At 44.9% G+C, this 11812-nt stretch overlaps 1 protein-coding gene across 1 annotated transcript; it reads right to left on the bottom strand.

Moving 5' to 3' along the window:
• Positions 1 to 7925: 7925 nt before the first annotated feature.
• LOC149440091 (uncharacterized) lies at positions 7926 to 10597 on the bottom strand. The gene is made up of 3 exons (XM_089658953.1): positions 10138 to 10597; positions 9005 to 9151; positions 7926 to 8143 (listed from the first exon to the last, which is right to left on the bottom strand). The coding sequence occupies exons 1-3, from the start codon at positions 10469 to 10471 to the stop codon at positions 7986 to 7988; spliced, it is 639 nt and encodes a 212-aa protein (XP_089515079.1). The 5' UTR covers positions 10472 to 10597; the 3' UTR covers positions 7926 to 7985.
• Positions 10598 to 11812: the final 1215 nt, after the last annotated feature.

Here is an 11812-nt window from a genome sequence, read left to right as displayed (position 1 = left end):
TCACGCCTAGGAGGCACACAGTGGGGAAGTTACACCATAGGAGAAAGACACAGTAAACACATAACACCTTAAAGAGGAGTTCCAGCTGAAAAAAAAATAAACTCAGCAGCTACAAAAACTGTAGCTGCTGACACTTAAAATACAAAAACTTACCTGTCCCTCGGTCCAGTGGTGTCCTCACCATGGCTGGTTTCACTGGCCGTCTTCTCTCCCTGGTGCTGGCATCTTCAGTCTGGGCACCTGGCTGTGACAGCTTGCAGCTTCACAGCCGGGTGCCCACTGCGCATGCTCGAGAAGCACTGTGCTTTGTGAATGGCCCCGTAGTTTTCAGAAGGCTACGGGGAGAGGAGGGGACAACTTCCACTTCCGATGGCCTAGGCGATCACAGTAGAAGTGGGAGCGGGTACCTGTCAAATTTGGGTACCCCAAAGATGCCAATCCTTAATGGGGAGTGGGGGACAAAGGCTTAAAGTGGAACTTCCCCTTTTGGGTGGAGCTCCGCTTTAAAGTGTGACTGAACCCACAACAGTACAATCAGTCTGTATATGCAGTAAAGCATGCTTGTTATACTCACTGTGGATCCTAAGGGGTTAATCCTCTGCATTGTGTAAAAAGGCTGTTTGATTTTATCTTCTCTGATCCTCCCCTGCTACTTTCCTCAATCAATCTCCTGATAGAACAGAGCCTTGGAGGCAAGCTGCACATGCTTAGTTTGGTGTGTATGGCTAGAGAGGTTTTCTTTGGGAGGATACATATGATCAGCACAGGGCAAATCAGCACTGCCTAGACAGAGGGTCAGGGGTCATGCAGCCTCATAGTACAATCAGGGGGGAAACTCCTCCTACAAGCTATAACCAGTGCTCTGTGGACACTGATGGAAGTCACAAGACTGCTATATACTGCTGATGAGAAAAGGCATTTTGCAGTTTATATTTACTAACATATTTGCATTTCCATGTTCTGTGTACTGTGGGATACCAGATATAGTGGATGCAGGGTCCAGGGAAGACTAGAAATAGTGAATGCAGGGTCCGGGGAGAGTGGATATAGTGAATGCAGGGTCCGGGGAGAGTGGATGTAGTGAATGCAGGGTCCGGGGAGAGTGGATGTAGTGAATGCAGGGTCCGGGGAGAGCGGATGTAGTGAATGCAGGGGCCGGGGAGAGCGGATGTAGTGAATGCAGGGGCCGGGGAGACCGGATATAGTGAATGCAGGGTCCGGGGGGACCAGATGTAGTGAATGCAGGGTCCGGGGAGACCGGATACAGTGAATGCAGGGTATGGGGAGACCGGATATAGTGAATGCAGGGTCCGGGGAGAGTGGATATAGTGAATGCAGGGTCCGGGGAGAGTGGATGTAGTGAATGCAGGGTCCGGGGAGAGCGGATGTAGTGAATGCAGGGTCCGGGGAGAGCGGATGTAGTGAATGCAGGGGCCGGGGAGACCGGATGTAGTGAATGCAGGGTCCGGGGGGACCAGATGTAGTGAATGCAGGGTCCGGGGAGACCGGATACAGTGAATGCAGGGTATGGGGAGACCGGATATAGTGAATGCAGGGTCCGGGGAGACCGGATATAGTGAATGCAGGGTCCGGGGAGACCGGATATAGTGAATGCAGGGTCCGGGGAGACCGGATATAGTGAATGCAGGGTCTGGGGAGACCGGATATAGTGGATGCAGGGTCCGGGGAGACCGGATATAGTGAATGCAGGGTCCGGGGAGACCGGATATAGTGAATGCCGGGTCCGGGGAGAGCAGATATAGTGAATGCAGGGTCCGGGGAGAGCAGATATAGTGAATGCAGGGTTCTGGGTTTAGTAACACTTTAATCAACAGATTACACATAACAAGAGACCACATCATCAGGTTGTTTTGAGCCAATTATAATATTGTGATTTGAGTCTCTGAGTCCAGGAGAGTGTAGGGGTCCTCCAGTTCTCAGAGTTTGTGTGTTTCGGGGGAGCATGGACTTGAACCCGAAATAAAATTACTCCAAAGGTCCCCCAGGCACACACCTCCAATAGGATAGACCCCTCAAACACCAGGGCCCATAGTCAGTAGGCTCCAGCAGCTCCTGTCTCGATTGGGTCCATCACAAAGGTAAAATTCACCCCCTTGCAATCGATCAGCATTCCCCGTGAGCTCTAGTTACATGGCCAGGCCACTCTCTGCTGAATGGAGCTCACAATAAAGTGCACTGGGCATATCTGCTTTGTATTTGTGCCAGTTGAGGGCAGGTTAATCCTTGCTGAGTCGAGAGACATGATACGTGTGTGTGCTAACTTACCGATAGCAGTCATACTTATCCTTGTGCAGGTTGGACATGTGACCAGATTCTACCAGCTCCATGTTTACAGTACCTGGATCCAGTGGCAAATGAAGAAAGGTCCATGAAGACAGACAACCTCATCCACCTTTGGGACAGTCATTGACTATGTTCTCTTCTTACAGTGCAGTTTAAACAGGTACACCACCAGGCAGACTGAAGGTTGTTCATCTACAGATGTTGGCAAATACATTCAACATGCAAAGTGTGGTAGAAGACCCGAAAACTTTGAGGCTCTTTTGTGCCATCAATAAGTTGCCAGTTTTGCTTGGTCCAGCTCCTTCTCAGTACTATTGGTCCCACTGACCAGTAGAAAGGTCCATCAGGAGAAAGGCCCAACCGTGACTTCAGGAACTGCTGTCCCTATGTGCATAATGTAAGGGAGGGTCCTGGATTTTGGGGTGTTCCACAAACTGAGTGTACATGCATGGGCCTCTAGGTTCTTGCTTTAAAGGTTTCAGGGCAAGCGTATGGATTGCAGCTCAGGTTGCTGCTGATTAGAGGGTACATTGAACCTTATGAGCAGTAGTTATACTACTTGAGCCTGTGCTTGCAAACTTCGCTGGAAGACTCAGAGACCGTAGGGATCTACTGTGCCATCAACAAGTTGCTTTTGGTTCTGCTGCTATTGGTGCAGGGGCGGACTGACCATTCGAGCACTCGGGCACTGCCTGAGGGCCCGGGGTCAGTAGGGGGCCCCATGAAATGTCCCTGGTACCTTTTTATAGGCATTTTTGGGTGTGCTTTGAGTGTGGGCAAGGACACAGGGGCCCCATGATCCCCTATTTCCCGGGGGCCCCATGAGTTGTCAGTCCGCCCCTGTATTAGTGTCACTGACCAGTAATAGGTTCCATCAGTAGACAGGCCCAGGGGCAGACTGACAACTCATGGGGCCCCCGGGCAATAGGGGATCATGGGGCCCCTGTGTCCTTGCCCAAACTCAAAAAAGCCTATGAAAAAGGTACTAGGGGCATCTCATGGGGCCCCCTACTGACCCGGGCCCTCGGGCAGTGCCCAAGTTTCCAAATGGTCAGTCCGCCCCTGGACAGGCCCAAGCTTGACTTTAGAATCTGAAGTCCCAATGTGTAGAAAAGGGTGCCCTGGTTTGTTTCCCAACTAATGCAGGCCATAGATGGTTCGAAAATCAGACGATTTTTCATCCGAAAGAAAAATCGTCCGATTTTCGGACCGTTAGTGGGTTAATTCGTCGGCAGTAAGGAATGTATACCCTTACCAATATTCCAAAAAACAGAAGCTTTTATATCTTTCAAAAAAAGTTTTTGGGAATATTGGTAAGGGTATGCATTCCTTACTGTATTTAGAAGTGTCACAGTGTTTGTTTGAGTATGAGCACTGAAGAGTGATTCACATTCACAGTTGTATTTTACTGTTTGGATTCACAGTTTTTTTTACTTTGTTCACTTTTTCACTGATTATTAATGTGATTGGGTATTCACTGGAATGAAGTCACTATAATTTATAATTGTTTAATTTAAAAAGATAATACACTATGTGATATTTTTCTTTTTTTTTTTGAGGAATATTACCGGGGATAGTTTCTGAAAGATTTTTTTGAACACATTATCACTCGAGAAGGATTTGATCTAATTTTGGACTTATAGGGTTTGGACTGCACGCAGGGGCGGACTGACAACTCCTGGGGCCCCCGGGCAATAGGGGATCATGGAGCCCCTGTGTCCTTGCCCAAACTCAAAAAAGCCTATGAAAAAGGTACCAGGGGCATCTCATGGGGCCCCCTACTGACCCCGGGCCCTCGGGCAGTGCCTGAGTTTCCAAATGGTCAGTCCGCCCCTGACTGCACGTACTTATTTATTATTGAGGACTTATAGCATCTTCTGTTTATTAATTTTTGTACATCTTTTGGGGTAAAAGTGTTGATGGTGCTGTGGGGAATTGTGTTTATATAATTTTATTTAGTGGTTTTTGATTTTATTTTTATTCATTATTTAAAATAGTTTATATATATATAAAAAAAAAAATAGTAACAGTCATATTCTTTTAAAGCAGCACTGCTTTATTGATCCATTTTGTCATTATCCAAAATAGTATACTTTTGCATTTATTTATTTATTTTTTAAGCATAGTCTCTTTTGTTTATAAAAATATTATGTTTGTTTACAATATAAAATGTGAACTTTACATTGTGTACATATATTTACAAAAAAATATTGTTAGAAAATGGTACAGACCTTCCATATAGAAGACATAATTGACCACAACATCCACAATATGTACAATCACATTGTATAATGTATGTCAAGACTATACAATTTCCTTAAGTGTTATGAGCAAGATTGACTAAAAACCATATAATAGGAGGTCACATCTTAACAGCAATTTCACTTGTATAAGTATGCTTGTCAAAGCACCCCATAGCTGATAAAATGACTTCATATTATAGTTATTTTAGTAAATGAAAATCAAAAATCCTAAAGGAAATTGTATAATGTATGGACAGCCATTAATGCAACGTTTGTTTCAGACCAGCACAAAACAGATGTTAGCATACCAAAAAAGTTAGAACAGTATGTTCTACATAACATTTTTAAAACACAAACTGTCCAGGATAATAAATGACTTGACTGAAATCAGTTTGCAAAATATTCAGAGAAAAGGTTGTGGACATGTAATGTACAAGACATCCTTTGCCCAAACCTAGAAATATATAAAAATGCAGCGCTTAAATAAATGTAATAAATATAATAAAGTGTGAGTGTGACTGAGCGCAAATTGATGTGACAGTGATAGTGTCTTAATAAAGATAAAAATTATATATTGACGTCACAGTATTAAGCACAATATATCACATAAATGCAAATGACATGAGTCCATTTAATGGATTGCAATTGCGTCAGTGATTCAGATAGGAAGATATCGATCGATCCTATTCAACTTCCATCACATAATCCGATGCTCGTGACTTCCGTGAAAAGCAATATAGGGTGTGCTTGCACTCACCAGACGTAAATCCTAAATACGCGTGTAGTAAAAGGGAACTGGTGGCCATATGGAACCCGGTGGAGATGTGGTATTCAAACACCACTCCTAACATCCAGGGATATTCTCCAGACCCTCTTGGTTAATAGGAACCAGAGGCGGACTGACCATTTGGAAACTCGGGCACTGCCCGAGGGCCCCGGGGTCAGTAGGGGGCCCCATGAGATGCCCCTGGTACCTTTTTCATAGGCTTTTTTGAGTTTGAGCAAGGACACAGGGGCCCCATGATCCCCTATTGCCCAGGGGCCCCATGAGTTGTCAGTCCGCCCCTGATAGGAACCGCTCACACGTGAAGCTAACGCTCAGCATCAGGTAAGTACAGCATCCAAATGAAATCCACCTGTTTCTTCTGCTTGCTTGTGGATCCGGAAGAGAGAAGTTCTTGCGGTTAGTGAGGTGGCTTTGTTTAAGGATTTCATTTGGATGTTGTACTTACCTGATGCTGAGCGTTAGCTTCACGTGTGAGCGGTTCCTATTAACTAAGAGGGTCCAATAAAAGGTCTGGAGAATATCCCTGGATGTTAGGAGTGTAGTTTGAATACCACATCTCCACCAGGTTCCAGATGGCCACTAGTACCAGGGGCGGACTGACCATTTGGAAACTCGGGCACTGCCCGAGGGCCCGGGGTCAGTAGGGGGCCCCATGAGATGCCCCTGGTACCTTTTTCATAGGCTTTTTTTATTTTGGGCAAGGACACAGGGGCCCCATGATCCCCTATAGCCCAGGGGCCCCATGAGTTGTCAGTCCGCACCTGACCAGTACCCTTATACTACATGCGTACAGGGGCGGACTGACCATTCGAGAACTCGGGCACTGCCCGAGCGCCCGGGGTCAGTAGGGGGCCCCATGAGATGCCCCTGGTACCTTTTTCATAGGCTTTTTTGATTTTGGGCAAGGACACAGGGGCCCCATGATCCCCTATTGCCCAGGGGCCCCATGAGTTGTCAGTCCGCCCTGACCAGTACCCTTATACTACACGCGTATTTAGGATTTATGTCTGGTGAGTGCAAGCACACCCTATATTGCTTTTCACAGAAGTCACGAGCACCGGATTATGTGATGGAAGTTGAATCGGATCGATCGATATCTTCCTATCTGAATCACTGACGCAATTGCAATCCATTAAATGGACTCATGTCATTTGCATTTATGTGATATATTGCGCTTAATACTGTGACGTCAATATATAATTTTTGTCTTTATTAAGACACTATCACTGTCACATATTAGCGCATCAACTTGCGCTCAGTCACACTCACACTTTATTATATTTATTACATTTATTTAAGTACTGCATTTTTATATATTTCTAGGTTTAAGGGTTTTAGAGGTTTCCTTATGCTAGCTGCTTATACCCAGGACTGAAAAGCGCTCGCTTTAGGTTTACATTTAGATCATTTGCCCACAGGGGCGGACTGACCATTTGGAAACTCGGGCGCTGCCCGAGGGCCCGGGGTCAGTAGGGGGCCCCATGAGATGCCCCTGGTACCTTTTTCATAGGCTTTTTTGAGTTTGGGCAAGGACACAGGGGCCCCATGATCCCCTATTGCCCGGGGGCCCCATGAGTTGTCAGTCCGCCCCTGGACTGAACGGATACATAAATGGGGACCAGGGGCGGACTGACCATTTGGAAACTCGGGCGCTGCCCGAGGGCCCGGGGTCAGTAGGGGGCCCCATGAGATGCCCCTGGTACCTTTTTCATAGGCTTTTTTTTGAGTTTGGGCAAGGACACAGGGGCCCCATGATCCCCTATAGCCCAGGGGCCCCATGAGTCAGTCCGCCCCTGTTTGCCCAAACCTAATTGCTGACATAACTGTAATCAATTTGTGACATATTCAGAGAAAAGGTTTTAGACAATCAATGTACAAGACATCCTTTGCCAAAACCTAATTGCTGACATAACTGTAATCAGTTTGTAAAAAAAAACAGAAAAGTTTGTAGATAGGCAATGCACAAAACATCATTGACCAAAACCTCAGTGCTGACCAGGGGCGGACTGACAACTCATGGAGCCCCCCGGGCAATAGGGGATCATGGGGCCCCTGTGTCCTTGCCCACACTCAAAGCACACCCAAAAAAGCCTATAAAAAGGTACCAGGGGCATCTCATGGGGCCCCTTACTGACCCTGGGCCCTCGAGCAGTGCTCGAGTTGTCAAATGGTCAGTCCGCCCCTGGTGCTGACATGAATGAAAGTTTAAAAACAATTGTCAGAGAAAAAGGTTTCAATGTACAAGACATCCTTTGCCAAAACCTAATTGCTGACATGACGTGAATCAGTTAGTGAAATATTCAGAGAAAAAGGTTAGACATTCAATGTACAAGACCTTATTAGCAAAAATAACAATGTGCACAATCGCATTGTATCTACTGGCCATACATCATGCAATTTCCTTATCGATTTAGTTTAAGATTTACTATAAACCATATAATGTGATCACTCCATTACACCATTTTTATTTATAAAATGGAAATCAGATTATAATTTATTAAATCTTAATCATAAATCCTAAGCAAAATTGTATAATGTATGGCCAGTCTGTAATGGAAAGTCCTCTTCAGATAAGCACATAGCATATCAAAAAACGTAGAACAGTAGGTTATAATTTTTACAAACCTGTTCAGGCAAATACAAGACATGATTCAAATCCGTTTGCAAAGTGTATCCAATACTGTATTGATCCTGAATTGCAAGGTGGTCAAAGCATCTCTCATGTCCCCAATCTGGGTGTTAAAAGCCATTAATTCTGCTGTAAGTTTTTGTGTGGTACACCTGTTAAGTCCTGTAGAATCCGGATTTCCTGTTAATACAATTGTGAATTATTAAAAATGTATGTATTCACACAGATGAATGTAAGTATAGATGAATGTATACAGTTGCAAGAAAAAGTATGTGAACCCCTTGGGATTACGTGGAGTTTTGCATGAATTGGGCATAGAATGTGCTCTGAACATCATCTAAGTCACAACAATAGAAGAACACAGTCTGCTGAACATAATACTACACAAACATTAGATGTTGCCATGGTTTAATTGCACATAACATGTAAACATTCACAGTGCAGGGAGGAAAAAGTATGTGAGGCCCTAGCTTAATGACTTCTCCCAGAGCTAATTGGAGCCAGGAGTGAGCCAACCTTGACTCCAATCAGTGTGATGATATTGGATGTGTTGCTGACAGCTGTCCTGCCCTTAAAAAACACACACCTGTTTTGGGTTTACTGGTTTCAAGAAGCACTGTCTGATGTGAACCATGCCTCGCAGAAAAGAGATCTCAGAAGACCTACAATCAAGAATTGTTGACTTGCATGAAGCTGGAAAGGGTTACAAAAGTATCTCCAAAAACCTTGATGTTCATGTGTCCATGGTAAGACAGACTGTCTACAAATGGAGAAAGTTTAGCACTGTTGCTACTCTCCCTAGGCGTGGTCGTCCTGTAAAAATGACTGCAAGAGCACAGCGCAGAATGCTGCATGAGGTAAAGAAGAATCCCAGAGAGTCAGCTAAAGACCTATGTCTATTATGTTCAGCAGACTGTGTTCTTCTATTGTTGTGACTTAGATGACGTTCAGAGCACATTTTATGCCCAATTCATGCAAAACTCCACGTAATCCCAAGGGGTTCACATACTTTTTCTTGCAACTGTATATATGAATACTTACCAGAACTTGTGCTATTGACTGGATCCTCCTCAGCAACAGGTATAATCAGTATTACTTCCTCTGAATCTTCAGCTGGGTCATCCATAACCTGTTTTTCTATATCCTCACAGACAGATTCCTCTTTATCAGCGTTCTTCTTGCGTTCCCCTGTGTTAAAGTATTTTAAATGAATCAATACAGCAATGAAGTTCTATTGTCTGCTTACTTTAATACTAATTAACATAATTAAATATATCATGTTTGAGGTCTCCCAGGTAAAATAATCACATCACACTTAATTTGATTACCACACCTTTTACCCACTACCTTCCTAATTAGCACCAGAAAAGCAGCACATTTCATGAAGAGGCATAGCACATGACAGGTCCCAGAAGGCTCCGGGCCATTCACAAAACGCAGCGTTTCTTGCGCATGCGCAGTGGGCACCCGGCTGTCACAGAAGCCGCCACGGGAAAAAGAAGGAAGGACAACTCCGCAGAAGTGGGAGCGGGTATCTGTCAAATTCAGGTACCCGCTCCCCCTCCCTCCCCAAAGGTCTGCAGTCTCTGGTAATCTCCTTTACTGTCTGCAGTCTCTGGTCATCCCCTGCACTGTCTGCAGTCTCTGGTCATCTGTACTATGTCCGCAGTCTCTGGTCGTTCCCTGTACTATGTCCGCAGTCTCTGGTCATCCCCTGTACTATGTCCGCAGTCTCTGGTCGTTCCCTGTACTATGTCCGCAGTCTCTGGTCATTCCCTGTACTATGTCCGCAGTCTCTGGTCATTCCCTGTACTGTGCCCGCAGTCTCTGGTCATCCCCTGTACTGTGCCCGCAGTCTCTGGTCATCCCCTGTACTGTGCCCGCAGTCTCTGGTCATCCCCTGTACTGTGCCCGCAGTCTCTGGTCATCCCCTGTACTGTGCCCGCAGTCTCTGGTCATCTCCTGTACTGTGCCCGCAGTCTCTGGTCATCTCCTGTACTGTGTCCGCAGTCTCTGGTCATCCCCTGTACTGTGTCTGCAGTCTCTGGTCATCCCCTGTGTCTGCAGTCCATTGGTTCAGAATATTTTTTTTCTTGTTTTTCTCCTCTAAAACCTAGGTGCGTCTTTATAGCGAAAAATACAGTATATATTTTTCCATTGAAGTAAATACTCACTTTTCCTGATAATTTTTCTTATATTCTTGAACTGATCAGCCTCCCTTAACTTCAGATCAGACCATCTTTTTCTCAGTTGGTCCTTTGTGCGTTTAACTCCATATTTCCTCCAAAGGACTTTAAGGATTTTGCTCATTATTGCATCCTTCCTTTGATTGGTGTTATTGTAAACTTGGAGCTTGCAGTCATAATCCTTCCTGAGCAGGATTCTCACCATCTCCACCATCTCATCCAAAGACATGTTGCTGGCCTTTCTTTTTTTGTCTCTTCCACTTTCCTGCTGCTGAGATCCTTCATGCTCACTGGATGTGCTTTTGTCCTGTTGCTCCTCCATCTTGTCCCCACAAAGAGAGGAAGGAAGGAGAGGGGAGGACTTTATAGTGTGAAAGGGCGGAAACAGTGTACTTCATTTCGTTGGTGGGAACGTTCTTTCTTCAGAACGACAGTTGCTTATGAGGGAAGTCTATACGGAATGACAATTCAACGATCTTTCTCCGGAAATACGAGCTTTTTGTAACAACATGACAAAAACAACTCATCGTTTCCTGCAGGCACTGTAGAGTGAGGGAGGGTGTCAAAGGTTACAAAATGACATTGAGAAATGTTTATAGTTATGCAGCATGTTGCAAGTTATTATTATTATTATACAGGATTTATATATTATTATTATTATACAGGATTTATATATTATTATTATTATTATACAGGATTTATATATTATTATACAGGATTTATATATTATTATTATTATTATACAGGATTTATATATTATTATTATTATTATTATACAGGATTTAAATATTATTATTATTATTATACAGGATTTATATATTATTATTATTATTATTATTATACAGGATTTATATAGCGCCAACAGTTTGCTCAGCAAAGTGTTTCCTGTCTCATGTGCTGGGCGCTGTGTATAATTTAAACCAGGGGTCCTCAAACTTTTTAAACAGGGGGCCAGTTCTCTGTCCCTCAGACCGTTGGAGGGCCGGACTATAGTTTTAAAAAACAAAACTATGGTCATCTCCTGTAGTGTGTCCGCATTTGTTCAGAGACTGCGGACATACAACAATGGCGGGAATACTGGGCCGGCCGCTCTATAAGACACACAGACATTTCCCCCCAAGTGTGTCTTATGGAGCGAAAAAGTGTCCCATCATTGGTGTCAGTGGGAGGAATAGTGTCCCTACGTTGGTGTCAGTGGGAGGAATAGTGTCCCATCGTTGGTGTCAGTGGGAGGAATAGTGTCCCATCATTGGTGTCAGTGGGAGCAATAGTGCCCCATCGTTGGTGTCAGTGGGAGGAATAGTGCCCCATCATTGGTGTCAGTGGGAGGAATAGTGCCCCATCTTTGGTGTCAGAGGGAGGAATAGTACCTCATCATTGGTGTCAGTGTGTGGAATAGTGCCCCATCGTTGGTGTCAGTGGGAGGAATAGTGCCCCATCGTTGGTGTCAGTGGGAGGAATAGTGCCCCATCGTTGGTGTCAGTGGGAGGAATAGTGCCCCATCATTGGTGTCAGTGGGAGGAATAGTGCCCCATCGTTGGTGTCAGTGGGAGGAATAGTGCCCCATCGTTGGTGTCAGTAGGAGGAATAGTGCCCCATCGTTGGTGTCAGTGGGAGGAATAGTGCCTCATCGTTGGTGTCAGTGGGAGGAATAGTGCCCCAT

Source organism: Staurois parvus, unplaced genomic scaffold (assembly GCF_062004578.1).
Source record: "Staurois parvus isolate SC_StPar_1 unplaced genomic scaffold, SC_StPar_1.0 ptg001113l, whole genome shotgun sequence".
NCBI classification, from domain to species: Eukaryota; Metazoa; Chordata; class Amphibia; order Anura; family Ranidae; genus Staurois; species Staurois parvus.
The sequence above is the reverse complement of the archived record's forward strand: the minus strand, read 5'-3'. Positions and strand labels throughout refer to the sequence as shown.

Coding starts and splice junctions, on each gene's coding strand:
- LOC149440091 (XM_089658953.1), bottom strand. CDS start 10,471: ATGGAGGAGCAACAGGACAAAAGCACATCCAGTGAGCATGAAGGATCT. Junction 9,152..10,137: donor AAGAAAAATTATCAGGAAAA/GTGAGTATTTAC, acceptor ACTTTAACACAG/GGGAACGCAAGAAGAACGCT. Junction 8,144..9,004: donor AGTCAATAGCACAAGTTCTG/GTAAGTATTCAT, acceptor TTGTATTAACAG/GAAATCCGGATTCTACAGGA.